The sequence below is a fragment of the Aquarana catesbeiana genome, linkage group LG02, assembly GCF_042186555.1.
Source record: "Aquarana catesbeiana isolate 2022-GZ linkage group LG02, ASM4218655v1, whole genome shotgun sequence".
Classification (NCBI taxonomy): domain Eukaryota; kingdom Metazoa; phylum Chordata; class Amphibia; order Anura; family Ranidae; genus Aquarana; species Aquarana catesbeiana.
Genome location: NC_133325.1, coordinates 122,338,381 through 122,361,959, shown reverse-complemented (window position 1 = coordinate 122,361,959; position 23,579 = coordinate 122,338,381). Strand labels below are relative to the sequence as shown.

The 23,579-nt window shown below is 41.3% G+C and overlaps 1 protein-coding gene across 2 annotated transcripts in view; it reads right to left on the bottom strand.

The window, feature by feature from the left end:
- Window positions 1-1,287: 1,287 nt before the first annotated feature.
- The window catches only part of ATP8A2 (ATPase phospholipid transporting 8A2), a 1,045,467-nt gene continuing 1,023,175 nt past the window's right edge, over window positions 1,288-23,579 (bottom strand). For both annotated transcript variants that reach the window (XM_073613412.1, XM_073613413.1), the window contains exons 36-37: window positions 8,948-9,039; window positions 1,288-6,746 (exon numbers count right to left, since the gene is read on the bottom strand). In XM_073613412.1, the coding sequence (XP_073469513.1) occupies window positions 6,649-6,746; window positions 8,948-9,039 (190 nt within the window). In that variant the 3' untranslated portion in view covers window positions 1,288-6,648. The remainder of the gene's footprint in view (window positions 6,747-8,947; window positions 9,040-23,579) is intronic.

Here is a 23,579-nt window from a genome sequence, read left to right as displayed (position 1 = left end):
TATTTGCACCAAATATTGATTTGATGTAGATTTTTCTTCTGTTCGCTCATGTTGCATTTTGTAAATTTATAAAAATAAACAAATAAAATATTTAATTTTGAAGGCATTCTTACTTTACAGCATTTTTTCACATCTGCCTAAAACTTCTTCACAGTACTACTCTATAGCAGTCCTGATAAAACCCAATGTATTTTCAACACCTTGCTTTTCTGAATGTTTTTGAGACACATTATAGACACATTATTTTCCATGTAGCATGTGATCAAACTTAAAGTGTTACTAAACCCACAACACTAAAATCAGTCTGTATATGTAGTAAAGCATGTTTGTTATACTTATTGTGAAACCTAAGGGGTTAATCCTCCGCACTGTGTAAAAAAGCTGTTTTATCCTGTCTCCTCTGATCCTCATCTTCTTCCAGAGTCCCCAATATATCTCCTGATAGTACAGACCCTTTGGGACAAGCAAAAGAGTTGTTTTTTCGTGCATGTGATCAGCACAGGGCCAATCAATACTGTCCAGACAGAGGGTCAGGGGTCTTGCAGTCTCATAGGTCAATCAGGGGAGAATGAATACTCTTCCTACAAGCTTTAACAATACACTTATAGAAGTCACAAGACTGCTCTAACTGCTGATGAAAAAAGGTATTTAGCAGTTTATATTTACTAAAACTATTGCATTTCCATGTTCTGTGTACTGAGGGAGACCAGATATAGTGAATGCAGGGTCCTGGGTTTAGTAACACTTTAACAGTATTGACATTGTGTTTCATACATCCTAAAAACAAAACAAGAACACTAAATGCATTGTGAAAAATGAAATCGTACACTACAATCATAGTGTGTTTTCTCACTTCAAACACTCTTGAGTCAAATGCAGATCAAACACAGTTGCCAGCTGAATCCTGTGGAGCAGACGAGCAGTCCTGGGTATTTAAACACTGTCCAAAGTACTTTTGCCTCGCAGAAACCAGAGCACTGTGCAGAGTGTCATCAGGGTACAAGTGCTGAAACACTCTAATTGGCTCTGCATGGCTGTACATTTTATTGCATACGCCTGTATGCTATACTTACGTTAACACAAGCATCAGCATATACCTGAGTACAGCTGTACACAGTCATGTCTGTAGGCAGCTATATGCACCACCTGAGCTTCCTAGATGGGGGAAATACGCAAGAATTTGCGTTCCATGAGCGAAGGGGCCCATGTGCAATTGTCCTTAATATTTTCACAATTGGCTTTCCTTCCATTACGTAATTACATAACAAGTTCAGCAAACAGACAGGCTATAAGAACATTTTTTTATTCATGGTGCTAAATACATTTTTGCAAAACCAATAAGAATCAAAATATAGTCAATAAATAAATAAACACCATGTCTCATAAATACAGAGGAGAATGTACAATTAGCATTGTTGTAAGTTTAAGACTGCCGGTAACAGAATATGATCATTTCATTAAGCCAAGTCAGGTAGGGGGAATAGGGGTGATGTGCAGCAGATATTCACAGACTTCCAGTAGTAGGTAAACTACAAGTCCAAGCATAGCCAAACAGCCTTGACAATGTGAGACATATAGGTGGTTCCATCATTGTGTACTGTCGTTTGTCATTTCAGCTTTCCTAAATCGCAATATTAAAGCAAAATCTCCTTTCATTATAGTCATGGTTACCCCATAATTCACACGTCCTAAGAGGCCTGCAGTCACTGAACAGTTCATCACTACAGGGGCAACTATCCACAAGCACCCGGGTCTCTCTCGTATATTAGCATCCTATGGCAAAGAACTGAATAATCTCCCAAGATACTAACCACCGTTAAAGGGATCAACTTAATATAAATCATCTTAATATTGCGTGTTAATATTTCAAAAAAGTTTTATTTATAGTCTGCAATTATATATTGTACATGGGGCAGTTATATTTACACATTAGTTGCACATACTGTCCTTTCTGCTTATTAGTATTGCTCTATGACTGTACATGGGCAATTATCTAGGCCATGGGCAATTATCCAGCAAGTTCAATGACTTTCATCCAGCTTTCAACTACAAAAATGATCACGCAAATCAAGGCCACCTACCACCAACAATCTATGTATTTCATATTGATATGGCAGAGATAATGGAAGGTTGCCTTGATTGGTTTTATCATCTTTGCGAACAAAATCATGTTGAAAGTGCTTTAAAGTGACAGTGTCACTTTGTCCATTCGGAGCATCAGTGGGTTTTTACACAAATGTTATCACTGTGCCCCGAATAGGCTACATCAGGGGTGCCCAACCACTGGCCCTCTGATGTGGCTTGTGATCTCCTGCTCCGGGATGGCGGGTTGGCAAGCCCAGATTGCATGTTCCCGAACCACCATCCCAGAGCATCAGCGCTCTAAGTGGAGCCAGCACTAGAGGAAGCATGGCTGCGGAGGGAGTAGAGTCACATAAGCCGATGTGTCTTGTACTACGCTGCCTGTCACAGGCGGCGTTATACCAATTGCACTCTGCCTGTGACAGCAACAGCTGGCAATACCTGTAGCAAGGGAGATTCCTGAATGGAAGATTATTATTAAAGGTCAGTTTATATTTAAAAATCACAGTGTATATATGAGCATATCTCTTCTGTAGTGGTTACTGGGCTGCTTTCAAACTGATCCATAGGTGCACTGAGCCATAGACTTCTGTTATTTACCTGCGGGTTTGATGCGCTTTGATGCCAGTTCCATCCCCTTTCGCCTGGGCAGAAAGGATCAGAAGGCCCATAATGTAGGGCGGGCTGTGTCCATATCCGCCCAGCATATGCAGAGCGGACATGGACCTGCCACCCACCCCCTCCGCTCATTGTGGCCCGCGACTGGTTACCAAGTCGCTTAAGTGGCCCTCGCTCTTCAAAAGGTTGGGCACCCCTGGACTACATGATAGTGTCTTGAAAATGTGTTTACTCGTTCTGAGTGAAAACAATATACTTTTCAAAGCACTGATGTAAGAAATTAGCAGCAATGGACACTGGAACAAACGTAGAGTTTGGACTTCAACTTTTACTGTAAGACTTCATGCACCCAGTCGTACAGCAATGCAGAACCTGCATACACACTGACCCACACTGAGATGCATTAGAAGAGGTGGCTGTACGCTGCCGTGCACCAGGGTTTCCATAAAGCACCCACACAGGAACTGATGTATATCATGAATGCCCAAGATCAAGGTTCAGCACATATGCAACTCTTGTGTCATTATGCAGGCTCTGCATGCTGTACACTGTATGGCTGTGTTCATGAAGCCTAAAGAGCACCTTCACTTTTCCATCATGAGCAGCAGTGTGATTTATCATGATTTCATCTTAGCAGTTGTCCAAACCTATTACCCTGATTGTGATGTGCCAGGAACAAAATATGACACAGAAAGCAAGTAAAATGGGAAACTCACATTTAAAATTACTTCTGGGTAACTAATACAGATATTCCTGAGAATAATTTCTCACTTCAGTTTCCAACTAAAGGCAAAGCATACACCAAACTTATATTTCAGTTTTGAGTGGAGAGAGACAAACTGAATCAATCGTGAACTTTTAAAGTCTCGTCAGGATGCTTTGCCTGTTCAGGCTTTCCCCACATATGTTTTTGTGATTTTGAAGATGCTAAGTTCACAAGCATTTGTTCAATGCTTCATCGCATTCACTTCCTTCTCCTGTTCAAGGGCAACACTTCAAGAGTCATTAATTTTTATTAGGAACATGGAAAATATGCACAGAAGCATCTAAGATATAAGGACGCCTATGATAACCCATGATCCTTTTCCAATACCCTTGTACACACAAGTTCTAAAAGGAAGTGCTCATCAAAGTTCATGATGCACATCAACTACTGCTTGCCACGCATTGCATAAGAACTGCATTGAGACAACTGGCTCAAAACCAACAAGCTATTGTGGTCCCTCTTGATTTTTTGCTGTGTTAAAATGAAAGTGCATTACAAAATCTGTCCAAATTTATGTTGCAATCCCTATTCACTTGAAAGGTTCCTTTACAGCAGCTCTCCAACAGCTACAAACTCAGAAAAAGTTCTGGATGAACATCTGAATCCACCGTGAGCTTAGTCTTGCATTGGTCTTTTCCATAACTTATATAGTGCATTTCTTGTTTCAATACTCCACAATGTTTAGAAGCCCCATAAGATCCCATTAATTTGAAGAAAGGAATAAACTTAATGCAAGTAAAAACATGCATATGTTCATATGCACTACCCTGGGGCATGCAGTTAGCCAAAAGTTCAGTATTGTATTTACGTATAACAAAATATATAGGCATAGCTACTGCATAAAGTGATGTAAAACTTCTGCTGAAATCTGCTCTCCATAAGAGATATTTTAACTTAAAGAGACTCTGTCATGGGAAGAAAAACAGAACTGCTGCAGCCTGCAGGTATAAGTTGAACAGTCTCCCGAACCTTCCTGTTATGGCTGATGTCAGGCAGTCCTGAGAGGCAAAACTCTGGCACCTTTTTGTATACCTTTTCTATAGTTTTCAGTTCTTGCGCACCCTGCATGCCTCCTGCATGTTCCTATTGGCCAGTTTGGGCAGCCCATCATAGAGATCTGCCAATAGGAATATGTAGGGGGAAGGGTTAGCAACAATCTCTGGCACTACTAGGAAATGTCAGAGTTTTGTCTGTTAGAACAGCCTAGCATTCAGATGTAACAGGATGGTTCAGGTGGTTGGTGCATGAACTGTATAGATAGGTAATTTGATGTGTTTGTACTTTACACACTCAGTAGTTTTGTATTTTTTACCATGACGGATTCTCTTTCAAGCGATTTTCCACTTTCCGAAAGAACGCTTCTGCCACCCTTTTTACTTTTGAATTTAGTCTCCTTTGGAGGTTTGGCTTAGATTGGTTTTGGGTCATCTGTCCCATATGGCCCCGTGTAGGTGCAATCAGATCTTCTTAAGTATGGACTTTACTTCAAATGTAACAGTGCATGTTTTATTACCCACAACCTATTACATTCCCGTTGTGGTTTCCTTCTGTGTTGTCTAAATGTATAAATGTGAGCTGTTGTATTTCTGTAGCTCTGTTGTAAGATTGGGCTCAACTGTTCCTAAGATTCTACTGTGTCAAGGGAGCAGTTGTAAAGGACTTACCTTTGAAAAAAAAAACCTCCAATCCCTCTGTTCCACTCCCCTGTACAGATCTGTACTTATTTCCACTGGTACTGGTGCATCCTGTGTTGTCTGCAACTGTTGCTACTGTGCAGGTGTGGGAGATACAGCACTTGATCTTTATTGGCCAGGTTGCAGACAGCATGAGAAGCTTTAGCCATTGGAGGAGCTAAGTATGGACCTGTGGGTGGGTGTCACATGTACTGAAGGAGCTAGGGAAAGGGATATTTTTTAAAAGGTGAATATGGCCCTTAAGGTGGATCCTCAGGCACAAAACACCTCTGTCACTCTATAAAAAACTAAGCTTGAAATGTTTGGAACTAGGACAGAAAAAAGCAACAGAGTAAAGAGCTTGTTAAAGTGGGGTTCCACCCAAAAAAACAAAACTACATGAAAAATCCTAAAAAAAAAATACAAAAAAAATTTGGATATTTTTTTTTTTACTTACCTCTAAATGCCTGTTGCTAGGGGGTCCCTCGTAGTCTGCCTCTTCCAGTGCCTGGGCTGGTGACATTACTTCCCCCTCGGCACAGGAAGGGCTCGGCTCTGCTCCCTCCCTCCTGTCAATCATCTGGGACCCATTACAGGTCCCAGGTTACTGAGCGGCCAATCACGGTGCGCGGAGGGGGAGACGAGCGGGGCTTCGATCCCCCGCATCGCTGGACCCAGGGACAGGTAAGTGTCCAATTAAAAGTCAGCAGCTGCAGTATTTGTAGCTGCTGACTTTTAATTTTTTTTTTTTTTTTTTTGACTGGAACTCCTCATTAAGTGATTAGCTCTCCCAAACTAGAAACACAATCACTTACCAATTTATTATATGCTATGAAGCCCCTCCAAGAATATCTACCCTCCAAACCTGGCTTTAGCCCATCCCAGTTTTATGTTGGGCATTGTGGTCGTTCACCTCCTGCTGGACTATAGGAATAATGAATTCAGCCTGTGCTGCAATTGCTGGCAATAGGCATGAGTAAGGCCACCAGTGTTGGCGAGAGTGATGTTGAGATCTTAGGAAGGGTTTGTAAGAATTTGAATTAGGTCTGGGTGGACTGACCCTTGAAGGTCATCTGAAGGTAAAAAAAACATTTACCATAATCCCTCAATGGACTGTAACGTCTTTACAGGGATGACAAGTCCTTATTGCAGATGCAGGATTTGAGAACCAAAGTACAACTGTAATGCGCCAACAGTCAGTAGCAGAATACAGCAGAAGGAAGGAAAACAATGCTTTTTTTATATTTGCAGGCACACTGTGCCCCCGCTATATGTATCTATTAACATCTTAGCTCCCAGACAGACCTGTAATGCATAGTTTTATTGTAATCTCATGCAGGTCCTGCTGATGGAAATGAAAATAAAAGGTTAAGAATTTGTTGGCGAAGGCCACAGAAATAGGTTTCCCAGAATTTGGCTGCTGTGGCCAAACTTAGTCAAATGACTGTTAACAGTAGACATATTGTCCAAAAGCTTATTATCTGCTGCCACCAGTTGCCGAGGCCTTTGTTATTCTATCCCGCTCCTCTGTTTTGTTGTGTCATAGGACCGGACAATTTGAGACTGAGAAACAACACCGTTTTCTTCTTGAGAAAATGCAAAACCATCTGAAAGAGAAAGGGGGGAGGGGGCGGGGAGAGGTGTCAGAAACTTCACAAATGCCATGTGATGTATCATCTGCCCTGTTTCATACTACACAAAGTTGTTAATGGTCATTTCCTATAAGGTGTACATTTTATACCATACCATCAACCATGTGCTTACTGCAAAGATTCAACTGCTTTAAGGTAGGTCTGGGAAATCTTCAACTTTACAGGTGATGAAAAGCTGCCAGACCAAGCATGCCTTACTATCCACTGGTTTTCTGGCATTGATAGCTCCTCACTAGGGACGAGCCCGATGTTCGAGTTGAACATAAGTTCGACTCGAACATCGGGTGTTTGCCTGTTCACGGATTATGCATATACATTATGCGGTGTTCGCGGCAAATTCGAAAGTCACGGTACACCGTTAAAGTCTATGGGACATTAACATGAAAAATCAAAAGTGCTCATTCTAAAGGCTTATATGAAATTTATTGCCATAAAAAGTGTTTGGGGACCTGGGTCCTGCCCCAGGGGACATGTATCAATGCAAAAAAAAAAAAAGTTTTAAAAACGGACGTTATTTCGGGAGCAATGATTTTAATAATACTTAAGGAAATACGACTTTAAATATTGTGCCTGGGGGGTGTCTATAGTATGCCTGTAAAGTGGCACAGTTTTCCCGTGTTTAGAACAATACCACAGCAAAATGACACTTCTAAAGGAAAAAAGTAATTTAAAAATGATTGCGGCTGTAATGAGTTGTCGGGTCTCGGCAATATGGACAAAACTATATGTTGGGTCATACCAGACCCAAGGGCCGTTTTTTTCAATGAGTTTTATCTATATTGCCGAGACCCGACAATTCATTAAAGCCACGAGCAGTTTTAAATTACTTTTTTCCTTACATGTGCCCTGGGGCAGACCCCGGGTCCCAAACACTTTTTATGACAATAACTTGCATATAAGCCTTTATAATGAGCACTTTTGATTTCTCATGTTCGTGTCCCATAGCCTTTAACGGTGTTCGCCCAAATTTTTTCCTGTGGTGGGGGTGGGGGGGTGTTCGGCTCCTCCTTACTCCTCACCAACTGGACTCAGCATGCCTAGCAGGTTGTGATGGAAACTCCCTATTGTTCCTTAGTTTATTTTAAGAGCTGAAAAGGGCAAGGCTTGGCATAAACTAGTATGATGGCTCAGCTGAAACAGACTTCTAAAACAGATATGGACACGTTTGAGGTGGGGCATTGGTAGTGGGTGCATGAGGAAATGTGCCAAATGTTGCAAGCCAAAAATAAACAGTAATCACATGGAACATTTCAACTGAAAATTAGCTTAATGCCCAAGTGAAATATATACAGTACCCTTTTAAAGTAGACCTTGCATGTAAAATGCAAGGCCCCTCCCCCATCTTTAACAGCCACTCTAAAGTTAAAACAAACATAGGGAAAACATTATGCAATATACTTATCTTTCCTCTGGCTTCCATCGATTGCACCTAGGTAAGGGTGACATCGCACCTCACCTGGCAAGATCCCCGGGAATGCAGAGTAGCCCCAAATATAGTCTTTAACTTTAATGCTGCTACTTATAATGGGTGAAGGGGCTTAATATATTATTCAGACCTTGCATTTACCCTATAAGGTCCATTTTAGCGCAGCGGCTCTCTAACAGAATGGTTATTTCAAGTTCCCAGCTGACTAATGTACTTGCACACTGTGACTCACTTTGTCAGTTTTATGCTCGTTATCATTAATGATGCATGGTTGACCGTATCACCATACGTCTGTCTTGAGCGGATCGGATGGCAGGCGGGTGTCAGCAGGCACATCTCCGCTGACACCTGCCTGCCCATGCATATGAACAGGCAGGCTAAAAATTGTAGTCAGAATGTAACAGCATGGATTTGTCCAGCAAATTAGTATCACAGGTACCATTTAAAACTCTTAACTAGTAATTAAACTAAAGTTAAATCTCAGCTAAACATTTCCAACTTTGCCTACCTACAGTGGAAAAGGAATCTACTTATCTCTTATCAAACTACACAAGACAGTTGTCACCCTCTCAAAGCTTACCTTTAGCCTGGGAGCTACAGCTCATATAGAAGTCCCCTAGCTGGAAGCTTCCTCCCATATCACCTCCACATGTTGCTGTACACTTTAATTAAAATCAAATCCCCACCTGCAGGAAGCAGCCAGCTGTATTATTTACGCTCACATACTTACATGATACACCTTGCTGGACAGAATTAGCACGAAACAGGCTCGGAGGGGTCTTCCTGCCAAGTCTCTTCAACAAGTGGTCACGTTCATTCAAGCTGCAATGGGATCAAATAAACATTATTACCTTCTGTGCATGTCAAGCAGGCCGGAAACAGCTGCTGCTTAATACATGAAACCTTCTCTTCTTTCTAAGGGACAGGGGGCCAGATACTTTGTTAAGCAGGAGGCACTATACAAGGAAAGCCCTTTTCCTATCAGCTGAGTAGAAAACAAAAGTTTGAATGATCAATAATTATTCCACTGACCGACTATATATTAATTCACTTGCCAAAAACTGCAAAAGTAAAGGAGAATAACACTACAAAAGGTGGCCTAACAAAGGCAAAAAGTAAAGTGTTTAGTGCTAAATCAATGTTGTTACAGAAGAAAAGGCAATGCTAAAAATATAACTTAAATGGTTGTTGGTTATAGAAACAGTTTGATATAATTATTTTTTTATATTTGTATACAATCTTTATGGATCCATCCATAATACTATGCTTGTAGATAATGCTGGGCTTTCCAATAAGAAATGTTAAATGAAAGAAGAAAGACCCTAATAAATAACAAAAGATAAAAAAAAGCTGGAACAGTCTGGAAGAGGCTAGCCAGCAAGCACAGTTTCTTCTAAAACAGTAAAAAAGTCCTAAGAAGGATAGTTTGGTATATAGGATTGTGAACATGAGGGTACACAGAGACATGTATACAATGTATAATACATTATAGCACAGTGTTGCATACTGACTATTTTCCAAGGGAAGCTTCGAGATGACATCATCAAAGGATTATTGTCATAAATACATTGTGTATAACATTAAACTTTTGCAGGTGGACTGGGAGTCTTCATACATTCTTTTGTTGGGGAATTCTGATATTTGTAGGGGCCCTTTGTGCACATCATTACTGTAGAAGAGTGTCTGTTTAGTCCCAATGCATCTTCATAAACCAGAGACTGCTGCAACTTCCACCACTGTTTTTTTTTTTTAAAATAGTTATGTTCAGTTGGATGGAAACTCGAAAATTTTGCGCACATCTGACCATCATGTGCCTGACAACATGAGCTTGTTGGACATCCAACTGAAAAAAACTCTTCTTTGCTGCTCATTAACACGGGCTTAATCCGCCCTTCTGAAACTGTTCCATTTAATACAGTACAGATCTATGGTATCTGCTTACCTGAGTCCATTTATGCATTCCTGAATTCCTAAGCCCTGATGAAGGAGGAGTTTATTTGGCCCCCAAAATGCATTGGATTTTTTCTTAGCCAATTTATTAATAGAAACGTTGGACTCTTGAGCATTTGTTTGATGCTCTCATTGGACTGTATGTATATGAATTCCAGAACTTTGGCCACTAATATAGAGCAATCCGCAACTCTTTTGGAAAGGCTTTCCACAATCTTTGTGGGAAGTTGATTCAGCCAAAAGGGCATTTTGTGAAGTCAGGTTACTGATGTTTAATGAGAAGACCTGGTTTGCAACTGGCATTCCAAATAATTCCAAAGGTGTTTGGTAGGGTTTAGGTCAGGGCTCTGTGCAGGAAACTTGAAGCAGTAATAAATCCCACAAAAATAAATATTTTGCAGTTTACCAATCCTTAAAGCAGTATTAAAGGCAATTAAAAAAAATAAACATGTCATACTTACCTGCTCTGTGTAGTGCTTTTGCACAGAGTAGCCCCGATTGTCCTCTTCTCAGGTCCCCTGCCGGCGCTTCTGGCCCCTCCAACCTGCCAAGTGCCCCCAGATCAAGCAGCCTGCTCTGAGGGCACCCAAGTAGGCAGACTCGCTCATGAGCCACTGCTCTGCGTGTCTATTCACACACAGAGCCATGGCTCAGCTCACCCCCCCCCCGTCTCATTTGTTCACTGGCTGTGATTGACAGCAGGGGGAGACAATGGCTCCCGCTGCTGTCTCAGCCAATAAGGAGGGAGAGCCCCCAGAAGGTCGAGGCTCTCGTGCACATAGCTGGATTGTGATGGGGCTCAAGTAAGTATTAGGAAGGGCTGCTGCACACAGAAGGTTTTTCACCTTCATGCATAGAATGCATGAAGGTAAAAAACCTTAAAGGTACCTGATTTTGACAGGTACTCACTCCCACTTTCGTTCCGCCTAGGCAGTCGGAAACAGAAGTTCTCCTCCCTCCCCCCAGTCTTCTGGGACACTGACAGGTCCCAGAAGACTGCATCGACCAGTCACGATGCGCAGCGCTACGTGCACATGCACAGTGGGCACCCAGCTGTGAAGCCACAAGCTGTTACAGTCAGGTGCCCCAAAGTGAAGGTGCCTAGGAACAAAGATAGCGGGTGAGACCGACTGGGGTGAGCACACCACTGGATTGTGGGACAGGTGAGTGACTATTTTTTAAAAGTCAGCAGCTACAGTTTTTTTAGCTGCTGGCTCTTAATTTTTTCACAGGAGACTGGAACTCCACTTTAACCCTTTAGAACCACTTTAAATGTGGTGGCTGTATTTTTATTTTCCTTTATTTTCTCTTTGTAATCCGGCCAGGTGAAGAAAATAAGAAAAAAAAGCCTTAAAAAGAAAAGCAATTAAACTGTCACATCTAAGCACTGATATACTGCATTAAATGTTTAGCTATGATTTAAGGTGTTAAAGCAGCACATACTAATAATATATGCAGAAGAGTAAGAACATCCTTTAAGGCTGTAAATTCACTTTCAGAGAAATGTTTCAGTAACTATGTACAGTATATATGTCACCTGGGGCTGCAGTTAATAGAGTGATAACATGTAACTGATACAGATACGCTATTTTTAACAAGTACATTTCTGTAACTGCACAAGTGACTTCAGGCTGGAAAATGAATCCGGAAGAGGGACCCTTGAGCTGATATGAGAGGATTCCATATAATATTACATTGTATGCTGTTCATGATTATCATTCAGAATCATGGACAGATTTTAGATCAGCTTGTCATGTATTGTCTAAAGTGTTTCATTTCCTGGTATTCCATTACCCACAAAACAATTGCATACATTTCTGAAAAAGCCACAGTGGTCAAGACAGATCCTTTGGATGCTCAGGATTTACTGTTTAAATTCCAGATCTGCATTGAAACTGTTGTTCATATTTTAAAATAAAATCAAGTGTTGGTTTGCTGATGAGCGAGATACTCTACCTAAGCTAGTTACTAGTCATAGTGTTCACAGAATCAAGGGTATACAGTAACTTGAAGTCATTGGGTCATATAGCAAAATTGTTATACGCCCATCTTGGATAGGATTATTTAGGGTGACAAGTAAGAGAAGTGCAATATAATGAAAAACTGCACAGGGATCCTGACAAAGAGCATGCAAGTTGAAAAAAAGAGAGACTACCCTAGTGATTGAGATTGTGATTGAATGAAAGTTGCCAGTTGCAGTGAAGGGACCTGGTGTCAGTGCAGTGTGTAAGAACATTACCAAAGAGAAGACAAGGCACCGCTCACCATCCCAGTGTATTAGTATGTAGATGATTATAGCCTTAGCCAGTGTCACCCCAGCTACGCCACCCCTAACACGTTTCGCCCTGCTCATCAGGGCTTGGTCACAGAAGTACTGGTGAGCAAGGCGAAACATATTAGGGGAGCGTGGCTGGAGTGACACTGGCTGAAACCATATTCATCTACATACTAATGCACTGGGTTGGTGAGCAGTGCCTTTTCTTCTCTTTGATAATGCCTTTTATGTTCCCCATAAACAAAAACTAGAATATTTCAAGGGATGAACCACCATTAGGATGGTGGTGAGGGGGTCATTCAATTGTATGCACAGTTTGAGACTGTACATGAAGGTTTGTCAGGGACTGCTGGGCCCATAAGATCTGGGGCTTTTGGGAAGAATGTTACAGATATACAGTAAGCTACTTATATTAGCATTTTTTTCTTTCTTCCCCATCATAGATGAGTAGTTGATGACCACTACAGCAACCAAGTAAATCCTACCCAATAGGGGTGAAAATGGAATAAAAAAAAGTGACAGAAGTTCTAACCTTTCTCTACTCATCTAAAATGTTTTTCTGTATGTGTTTTAGTTGGGTAGATTTATTGTTTTCTGTGTCCAACTTGGGGAGATTTCCCCTCACCTGTTCACTTTCCCCAAGTGGGACACAGACAGCAATAAAAACCTGGCAGAGGTTCTAAGCCTCCCCCACTCTATCCAAAACAAAGGAAATAAAAATTTTGGCTTGAGTTTAACCACTTCATGACCACGCTATAGCTGAAAGATGGCTAAAGCACAGCTCTTTCGTTCTGGGAGAGCGTCCTTGAATGTCCTCCCAGAATCATGCCCCCTGTACATTCTGTGATCGATGTGTCTCTAGGATGATCACAGATTGCGGTAAAGAGCCAATCATAGCTGATCACATGTAAACAAACTTGCCGGTTATCTGCATTCTTTACCCCACACGCTTTCACAGCATGAGGGGATCCAGTAACTGGCAATTCTGACAGCACACATTTACACTGATAATCAGGACACTGATCATCAGTGCCCTGATTATCAGTGCAGCCCCATCAGTGCCAATCAGTGCCCATCAGTACTGCCTATCAGTGCCTCTTCCTCATTGCCACCTATTAGTGCCTCCTCATCAGTGCCCATCAGTGCTGTCTATCAGACCAGAGACATCTAGGTAAGCAGGATTTTAAAAGGCGGTCACCAGTGGCAGTCTAATTTATCTCATGACATGGCAAACATCCAGTGCATTGCTTTTAAAGGATGTTGACCATTTGAGTCTTTGAAAAGAAGTTGCAAGTAAAGTGTCACTCTTTTTTACTAGGGGGAACTGCTGTGGCCATGTCACATGGATTGCATGGTTTGAAGCACATATATGACCTGAAGTCCATACCCTTCTTATTTAGCTGTGTCCCTATTACCAAAAGATCACCCATGAAGTACCCTTGTAGTATACAAAACAATGGACATGTCATTTCTCTGGCAATGAATGGAATAAACAGGATAAGATTTCAGGGCTTTGAGGCCATTTGACTGAAATTAAAGTAATGTGCCTTTTATTGTCTCTCAAGCTTAGCGTCTATCCCGATTTTTTGATCTTTTTCTTTTCTTCGTGGTGTTGTCTCCCAGGCACTTCCATGCTTTGAAGCTTCCATACTCATGTAAATGAATGACATTAGAGCAGGAGTGTGCCTTTTCTTCCCTGTGGCTCGACTATTCACTTTGTCAAATGGAGATGAGACTCAATACCATTTATCTTACACAACACTAATTAGCACTAATGATTTAAAGACATAGAGCAATCGATTGACCTGTAATGTCTATTGCATTAGAAAGCAATGCGAGGAGAGTATGTTTAAGAGGGGATTTGTTACCAAGGTCTTCCCAGAGACTCACTCAATAAAGCTGGCATACATGGATCAAAATTTGGCTGGTTCAGCAGGGACCAGCTGAATTTCGATCCATGTATGGGCAGGTAAGTTGTACAGAATTGATCTGACTGAATTCTGTACAACCGCTTTGTCAGATTTTCCCCGCTCGATCAGCGCTGAAGGCTATAGCCGCTGGTTATAACTAAAATGTATCTGCCACTGATGCCATTTGAAAGATGGAGCTAGTCATTTCACTAGTAACTAGCAACATCGTTGTAACATTTAATTACTGTTAAAGCGGAGTTCCACCCAAAAATTGAACTTCCGCTTATCCGGTTCCCCCCCCCCCCTCCGGTGTCTCATTTGGCACCTTTCGGGGGGGTGGGGGGGGGCAGATACCTGTCTAATACAGGTATTTGCTCCCACTTCCGGCAAAAGATCACTGCAGAATCCGTAGCGATCTACGCCATATCCGGCCCCTCCTCCATCCCTCCCGCTGTCTTCTGGAAGACAGACAGGTCCCAGAAGACAGCAGGGACCAGTCATTGCATGTGCAGTAGGGAACCAGGCTGTGAAGCCGTAAGGCTCCACTTCCTGATTCCCTTACTGAAGACGCCGGCGCCTTCACCCGGGATCCGGTGAGGACATCGCGGGCACCATGGATAGGTAAGTGTCCTTATTTTAAAAGTCAGCAGCTGCAGTATTTGTAGCTGCTGACTTTTAATTTTTTTTTTTTTTGGCGGAACTCCGCTTTAAGTCACATGAATGGTTTATTTCCCTGCTGTGGCCAAACTAGGATTTTTATAGCAGAGCAGTACTAGCAACAATAGTTAGTCTATAAAAGGTTAAATGTTAACACAGAAAAATAGTCTTCTTTATTTAGGAGTATGGAGGAAAGGGGAAGGATCACATGTTGGCTTACTGGGGTACAGCAAAAGACATCAGAAAAGGTGTTCCAACCTGTTCAATTCCTATTTACCCTAATGAGCCTTGTTTGGTGGTGACGCCAATGCTTCATAGACAATAAATGTTTGGCTAACTTAGGAAATTGCAGTGTAATGTCTCTGAACACCTTCAGGCCTGCTTAAAATGAAAATGTGTTGCTTTTCACAGTGCTGTTTGTCTTATGGTGAACAATCAAGATAGGAAATAATGCATGAAGTGATATATCTCCTTAATTGTCACATGTCTCCCTCAACATCCTTGGTTGTGATTCTCAATTTACCATACATGGTTAGATTACCTGTTCTCTGCAATTGCACTATCCAAATATAGGTTGATCATAAATCAAGCTATTTAATTTCAGATCTAAATATAAGTTGGAGGCCAGCTTAGCAAACCTAATCCCTAATACGCTCATGAATATACCTACTTTTCTTTCTCTCCATTCACAGCCACAAGCTCAAGGAAATACCCAGTATTTCTAGATATGGAAGAACACAATGCTAACTTTATCTGCCAGCTCTGGGCCAACCAATGTCATGGGGCTCCATAGACCCGTGCCGTGTAAGCTATAAATACAGCACCTCATAGCTTACAAAGCACTTTCCTGTGTTTCTGGCAGCTGAATAGTGCTTTGGTGGAGTGAAGAGAAGGTAATTATATGTTGTTGGGCTGAGTTAAATTAAATCTGTTGCTTTGCCCTGTATTGACAATGCCATTGACAATGCACATGTGCACTTTAGGAATAGTGGGTAAAGTGATCATCTGCCCAACATTGCCAATACATCTATTCCTCATGGGAGATTCATGGAATAGTAAACAGAAAATGAATACAATTCCATCTTACATATTACTTTCCTACACTAAAAACACAGAATGTCAAGTGGTTTGCCATCTCTGGAAGTCTGGAATGTTACACACTCCAAGTTAAAGATTGTGCTATTGAAGTTCACTGATATAAAAAGTATGTGTGGTGCTACAAGTCTCTAGAATTTTTTTTTATAAGATAGGGCATTGTTTTATAAGATAGGGCACATTACAGCACTGCATATTATATAGTATCCGACACATAAAATACCCACAGATATCAGATGGCAGTTACCAACTTGTTTTCACTAAATTGTATAACAATCTCATGTCTGAATTATTCCCAAATGGCCCTGGTGTAAACCATCTCAATTATTACTCACCCCCCCCCCCCCCCAGAATACATCCAGTCCCCCCTCCATTTAGTTAATATGAGATGCTAAATCAAAAACTCCTGTTTGTGGCCCAGCAATGGTTTGGTTGAGTTTTTAAAAATCAAAATTGGTAGAGAAACAAAAGTTCTATCAGCTGTGAGACAAATATAAAAAGACTTGGGGCTCACAAGCTTTCTGTTTGCTAAAATTCCTTTTCCCTAGCGTGTGGAATACCTTGACCCTAAAGTGTATGTAAACCCTATGAACGTATATTATTTGCTCCCCTTTGGTCTGTTAATTACAGCAAGTCCCTTACTTATGAATGAGTTCTGTTCTGGGAGCTCATTCATATGTCCAACTTTCTAGCAAGTCCAAAAAAGATCAGTACTTACAAAGGCTGCAAGCACTGATCAGTGGGTTCTGGTTCCGGCAGTCCACCTGTCAGAACACAATAGCACAGCTGGGGAGATCGCTGCACCAACATTGCTTGTGTTGGTACTGTGATCTGTCCGGTTTTTTTATTCAGCCTGCTGAGTTGAATGAAAAAAAACTGTGCAAACACATGTTCGCTTCTTTGAAAGTTCACAACTCGAAGGTTTGTATGTAGGGGACTAATGCCGCGTACATACGAGCGGACTTTCCGGCAGACTTGGTCCGGCCGACCGGACCCCGTTGGACAATTCGATCGTGTGTGTGGGCTCCAGCGGACTTTTTTTCCCCAAAAGTCTGAAGGACCTAGAAATAAAACATGTTTCAAATCTTTCTGACGGACTCGAGTCCGGTCGAAAATTCTGCTCGTCTGTACGCTAGTCCGACGGACTAAAACCGAAGCTAGGGCAGCTATTGGCTACTGGCTATCAACTTCCTTATTTTAGTCCGGTCGTACGTCATCACGTACGAATCCGTCGGACTTTGGGGTGATCGTGTGTAGGCAAGACCATTCATTCAGAAAGTCCATTGGAAGTCCGTCAAAAGTCCGTCGGATAGTCTGTCAGACCAGTCCAGTCGAAAAGTCCGCTCGTGTGTACGCGGCATTACTGTATACCATAAAAGTGCCTTGTTATATCACTTTGATAAGTATAAAAAACCTATTGATCATGACAGAATTTCAAAGCTGTCCTGTGTTATCTAATGAAGCCCTACTAGTTCTTATCTTGGACTACAGAATGATCAGCCTTTATGTGGTAGACTTCTGAGAGAGGAAGTGATTGAGTAGCTTACAAAAAGACACTGGGCAGGCCTGACACCACTCAACAAAAATGCTGTGTTGTAAGCCTACAACAGGACTTAGGAGCGGAGTACATTTCTCACATAGCAACAGGCATTTTTCTGTATTTACAGGTTCTTCGCAGGCAGTTCACACTGCCCTCTGCGAACCGCTGCGGGTGTCAATACAAAGTTAATGAAACCCCCAGATCAGTTCACAGATCGTAGTGCAAACTGTGAATTCCGACAGGAATCGGATCGCATTGGGTGTGAACACCAATGCAATCCGATTCCAGTGTGGGGAAAAAAAAGGTCCCTGCACCTTTTTCGTGCAAATCCAATCCGAGTTCAGCCATACAAACTGTATGGCTGAATTCGCATTGCACAGACATCGCATGTGATCGGCACAGCAATGTGAATCACATGCGATATCTGTGGTCGCAATAGTGTGAACCCAGGCTCAAAGGGATAATAAATGGGGATATGTGTATGTAATGAAATGAAGATATGTATTGCATACGTTTTTTTGTATTTTGCCTGGACATACTCTTTGTGCCTCCGGTTCAGTACTATGAGTGAATCTAATTATAAACGAAAACACTGAGCTCCATAAAAAGTATCGTTTAATACAGCTAGTATTACCTGTCAACACATCCTACTCTGTCAACTAAACACATACAGGCAATCTGTAGTACATGGACTTTCAGTAGCACTCTCTGCAGCAGCAATTGAGCTGCATAAACAGAGGTATTACTTTGCTTGTGATCTGAATGTGAGAAACTGCTCTCACAATAGCAGAAGGAGAGGAAAATCTTTCTATTGGAACTCCAAATAGCAGTAAAAATCTGACAGGGGTAGTAACCCTTTTCCACTCAATACCAAAATAAAGGTGTTGGTTAGACTTTCATTTTAACCACAGTGTGTAAAACCAGAAGTCATAACTTTGGATGTCACTGACAGCCACTAAGTCAAAAGCAAAAAAACACAGGGGGTGGCCGATTTAAAACAGCGCCATTGCAGCGGCAAAGCAATGCTTGTGTACTGCTGATTTATAAATGTTCAGTTCTTAAATTTCTTACTTCTCAAATTGCTCTCCACACCAGTGGGATTGGGAGTGCCGTGATTGTGAGCCCATCAGGCTCTACTACATTACAAGGGGGTTATTTACTAAAGGCAAATCCACTTTGCACTACAAGTGCAAAGCGCACAAGTTGCTGTAAATCTGAGGAGAAGATCTGAAACGAGGGGAAGCTCTGCTTCTTTTATTATCCAATCATGTGCAAGCTAAATTGCTGTTTTTTATTTTCCTTGCATGTCCCCCTCGGATCTACAGCGACTGCTTTTCCACAGGCACTTTCAGTGCAATTTCAAGTGTACTTTGCACTTGTAGTTTGCACTTGTAGTGCAAAGTGGATTTGCCTTTAGTAAATAACCCCCATAGTGCTGCCTTGGAATAGGCAATTAGGCACTTGGACCTAGAAGGGGAGGTGCTTAGGTAGGATTACAGGGAGATGGGGGGATAGGGGATGGGGAGGGAAATGTTGGGATGGGGAAGGGTGGGTTAAAGCGAGATTTTAGTCGTTGTCTAACATACAAGCTGGAAGAGGGAGAACACAAGCCACAAGTACTGCAGTCAACCTTTGGTTACATAGAGGATAATTTACTAAAGGCAAATACACTTTGCACTACAAGTGCAAACTACAAGTGCAAAGTGCACTTGAAATTGCACTGAAAGTGTACTTGGAAGTAAAGTCGCTGTAGATCTGGGGGGGGGGGGGGGCATGCAAGGAAAATAAAAAACAGCATTTTAGCTTGCACATGATTGGATAATAAAATCAGCAGAGCTTCCCCTCATTTCATATCTACCCCTCAGATTTACAGCGACTGCACTTCCAAGTGCACTTTGCACTTGTAGTGCAAATTGGATTTCCCTTTCTTAAATAACCCCCATAGTGTTATAGAGATAACAACTGGCTTCACAAAATGACAAATGCTTAGACAGGTAAAATAGTTTGCATAAATGTATTTCAATTGTGTATTTAGCTGTTTGGCTGGAATTTTTAAATGCTGATGTTAGGCAACCCCTTTTCTAATAAAACGTGGGAGGTATGGACAGCTGTTTTTCTACTGTTTGTTTTTAATAAGGCTCCTATTATAACTTGTAATTTTATTATTTGTTGCAGAGGTTGCACAATTTCAAATATAAGCATAAGCAGGGATTCCAAGCTCTGAACTGCTGAATTTCAGGCATGCTGAAGAATGGCCTCAGACAATACTCTCATGCAGGCTTGAAGTGGGAAGGCTGCAGCATTAAATTTCTGGGTTTGTTTGCAGCAAGTGCTCCATTAGTGTGCTCTCTCTGTGGATTCAAGAGGGCCATTGAGAAATCAGGCCTATAATATGAGCTGACTGGCCAATGCTGGGGTCATGGCTATTGAAATGACTAGATAGGCATCTGTATTCATCGGTGAAGTAGAAAGGAAGAGGAGATAAGTAACATACCTTAGTACAAGGGCCTGGCTAGTCATGCAGGCCCTCTTAATGAAGCTGTGGAGCAGCTTTAAAGCTCAGCACAAAACCACTTAAGTGAAAGGGAATCTCACAAGTAATTGTGTCCCTTACTAAAAGGGACAAGAAGAGAGAGGGAAAGGAGTGGTGACGGCTCTTTAATCCAAGCCTGGTATTCAACCCTCTTCAAAGCAACAAAAAGGAACAAACAGCCATCTTTTCTATACTAGAAACAAAAAAAAAACACATTACAGGTTTTCCGCTGCAGGTATTTCTGAAATGCAGCTAAGTGGTCCTGTTGTGTGAAGCCATTTTTGTTAAGTGATCCAGTACTAGAACGCAGCTGAGACGTAATACACCACAAACGATTTCATTCCTCACTTGCCCATACTGAACTCAACCCCTGGATATGTGGTCTGTCCACAAAATGTTCGCCAGACACATAAGAATATATCACATTGTTGAGGAACAAATTAAGACAATCTACAGTGTGCAGTCTTAAATGCATAATGCTACTGCATTGGTGATAAGGGTAATAAGCAGCAGAAAACTGCAGTGTTGAAACCTCTCAATGCTGTTCTATGCTTCGAAGTTAAAGATTATTCAAACTTGCATTAGCCAAAGTAAATTTTGTATTATGTTGCACATTTCTATATCAAGAGCTCTTTTGCTTAATGCCCACCACATAATGCATGTCTAGATTTTATCTGCTGCCTAAATACCTACCACGTTCTGTAAAATGTAAGACTATCTTAGTTTAGTTTGTGAACAGTCTGAAAAGTGAACCTTACATAAAATCCTCAGCGGCTATTTGCCAACCCCAAGTACTATTAAAAAAAAAACAGGTAAAGAAACCTTAGCCCTGTATAAGCTCTGACCATAAAGGTTTGGAGGTTTAATAGGGTCGAAGTAGGGAAGATAGGGGGAGGGGGATAGAAGGGTGGTGCAAATAATTCCAGATCCGGTTTTGCTCAGCAGGGGATCTGTCTGCTGATCCCCTGCTGATCCGAGCGGAGCTGCCGGATGACAGATCTCTGTCCGCTCCGCTTATGCAGAGTGGGCGAGGATATCATTTACACCTTATTGCCCACTGATCCAATCTGGCAAGACGCAGGGGAACAGATCCCCTTCTGTTTGTTTTTGCCAGATCTGATGGAAGGTAGCCAGGTGTAAATCGACACAAGTCTGCTTACATCCAACTGCCCATAGTGAAGAATGGAATGTCTGATCAGGTCCACCTGAGAAATGGACTGCTGGACCCAATCAGACCTCTTGGGTGAAAGGGGCCTTAAGCTGGCCATACTTGGTCATTTTTTTTCCATTTAGCCAGTAGGCTGAATGAAAAGAAACCCAGAATGAATTCCCCTACTTATACATTTGAGGTGGATGGGGCAATTTACCTCTTTGTGTTATTTAATTCTGACTGCGGGGAGACTATTTCCTTCAATGGTGATCACGTGACTTTTATCCAACATGGCGGTTAAACAGAAGTTGATCAGTAGATTGACTTCTGTTCAAGTGCAGTGGCCACACATTTATCGAAATTCAGCTGGTCCCTGCCGAACCGACCGAATTTCCATCCATGTATGGCCAGCTTTCCATTCATGAAAAATCTTTGTTGGTTTGTTTTTGTTCAGTGAAAATATACAATACATTCCCTTTAAGACATCTTTCACACTGGGGTGCTTTGCAGGCGCTACAGCGCAAAAAATAGCGCCCTGCACTTTTTGATGATTTTCAACATTCACAATGAAGCTTGCTTTTTAGTAAATATATAATAAAAATATAAGTACACCTAAAAACTTGGTATTATATAATTTGTACAGATACCCACACTACAAGAAAATCTTACTGTGTAAAAACCTAATTCATTCACCTTTTATGAGATTTGTTAACATAGTACATTGGATGTATGTAACTGAAGTATAAACTTTATTTTTCAGGTCCAAAAATCCTTATTTCTGCATCTATAAATGGCTCCAATTAATCACCCGGCTCTCTCCCAAGTATACATGTGTAAATAGACACATCTGTTGCAAGATCAATTTGGTTAGATCTGGAACTGAACATGTAATGACTCCAATTAACGGAACTACTGAGCTTCACATGGAAAGGGTGTGAGAAAGCTTGTGTTTTTCCAGGAACACCAAGGGATTTATTTATAAAAGTGGATGTGACATTCACCAAACATTCACTGCAGGTGAAAAAATCATTGTCATTTAAAAAAAGCATGCACCAGGAAGATGCACCAGCAGTGAATGCTTGGTGAACGTCACATTCACTGATATACCCTCAAGGGTCATTACAGAACTGGCAATGTAGTCCAAGATATAAGATAAAATATAATATGTCATGTCAAGTTTTCTGCCACTTTTAGGATACGCACACACTGTTCACTGAGCAGTATGGAATGGTGATGTAGCACACATGCACAAATCTTTACATAGAAAATTATATATTCAAAGCAGTATAACGCTTGAAAAAAGGCAGTTACTCGGCTTCACTCATTTTTCACAGGGAGGAAATGCAAGTTAAACGTGCAGTGTACTTTATGGAAAGTTTTATGGAAAGGATAAAAGTTGGGGTGGCTGAGGGTTGAGATGACCAGATAACATAGTAAGCAGGACCTGTACATTACTTTTTTAATTTAGTCACATTTAAAAATTAAAAAATTACATGGACAGACTGGATAGCTTCAGTGCAATAGAGCCATGTGACTGTCCTATGTAACAAAGCCATTATCAGCGTGTGCTATAGAACCCAATGATGACAATGGCAGGAGATGAGCATATTATTGTTAGCACATGTAATCATGCATGAAAAGGTATGCATCCAGTTTAATGCTGGCCATACACTATATGAAAACTCGTTCAAATGCTTTTGCAAAAAACGAACATACTGTTATAAGAGCAAACAATATTGCCACCATGTAATGACCGAATTTCGAACGATAAATCGTTCAATGGACATAAATGATAATTTTCTTGTTCGTTTATTGCTTCTGGGTACTATACGTGCAGTACCAACAATTCTATTTTTAACTGGTGAGAAACACCTTTCAATTTATTGCCTATTCAGCAGAAGTTTGCCAAACTTTTCCTTTGATTTTTTTTGGCTCAAAAACGTCACAACCGATTTGTGCCCATTAACTGGACAAAAACCGAATGAACTGTCCAAATGACAGATTTTCGTATAGTGTATGGTCAGCATTAGACCTAAAGGAAAGTGATATTTACTCCTACACACTGACTTATACCTGGAGAGCAGTTACTTATATAGTTACATAGATACATACATACAGTTATGTTACTCTTATATAATACGGCTTATACCTCTATGATAGTGATGTCATTCCTGTATCTGGACTGTAGTGACATTGGTAATGTGGCTTTCATACAATGTGAGTTATAACGAAGAGCAACATCACTCCTGTAC